The sequence below is a fragment of the Neopelma chrysocephalum genome, unplaced genomic scaffold (genome assembly GCF_003984885.1).
Source record: "Neopelma chrysocephalum unplaced genomic scaffold, ASM398488v2 Primary Assembly neopelma1_94658, whole genome shotgun sequence".
NCBI lineage: Eukaryota > Metazoa > Chordata > Aves > Passeriformes > Pipridae > Neopelma > Neopelma chrysocephalum.
In genome coordinates, this window is record NW_020923364.1 from 1 (window position 1) to 779 (window position 779).

A 779-nucleotide genomic window follows, 5' to 3' on the forward strand; every position below is an offset into this window, starting at 1 on the left:
GAGGCTCCTCCGGGCTGGGAGGGGGCCGGGATCCAGCGCCGGGATCCGCGACCCTTCCCGGGGCTCTTCCTCCCTCCTCCTCCTCCTCCTCCTCCTCCCGCATCCCGGGGGGGTCCGGGGGCGACCCGGGGTTGGAAGCTCCGCCCGCAGCCCCCTCCCCTCGCCCCCCGACCCCGGGGGGGTCCCTGGGGGGGTTCCCGGCCCCTCCGGGATCCTCCTCCGGGGGCGGGTCCGGTGCCGCGACCTCCGGGATCTCTGGAATCTCCGGGATCTCTGGAATTTTCGGAATCTCCGGGATCTCCGGGATCTGTGGGATGTCCGGGGGGTTCGGGGGGTTCGGGGCCCCCCCGGGGGTGTCCGGGGAAGCCCCCAGGGGGGGGTCGAGCTCGTCGGGGCAGCTCAGGAACGGGGAGTCGGAGTCGGAGTCGCGCTCGGAGCCGTCGGGGGGGGTGAGGAAGAAAAGCTCGTCCATGGCCCGGGCCGTGCATTCCTCGATGGAAAGGAATCCCGAGGGATCATCCTCCAGGGGCGGCTCCCCGGGCTGGGAATGGGACGGGAATGGGAATGGGAAAACCCCTCTCACGCTGGGGTGAATTGTGGGAGGGGGGCTTGGACTGGGAAATTGGATTTTTGGGGGTTTCAAACCACGACAAGTGGGGATGGGGGTGGGAATGGGAATGGGAATAGGAATGGGAAAGGGGATGGGGATGGGAATGGGAACGGGGATGGGGATAGGAATGGAGGTGGAAATGGGAAGGGGAAGGGGAATGGGATGGGGG

At 68.4% G+C, this 779-nt stretch overlaps 1 protein-coding gene across 1 annotated transcript in view; it reads right to left on the reverse strand.

Annotated features, from left to right (window-relative positions):
- Positions 1-244: 244 nt before the first annotated feature.
- The window catches only part of LOC113980561 (rho GTPase-activating protein 30-like), a gene marked incomplete at both ends in the record, with an annotated part of 2,570 nt that continues 2,035 nt past the window's right edge, over positions 245-779 (reverse strand). Inside the window, one exon of the mRNA XM_027707790.1 lies at positions 245-541. Within this exon, the coding sequence (XP_027563591.1) occupies positions 245-541 (297 nt within the window). The remainder of the gene's footprint in view (positions 542-779) is intronic.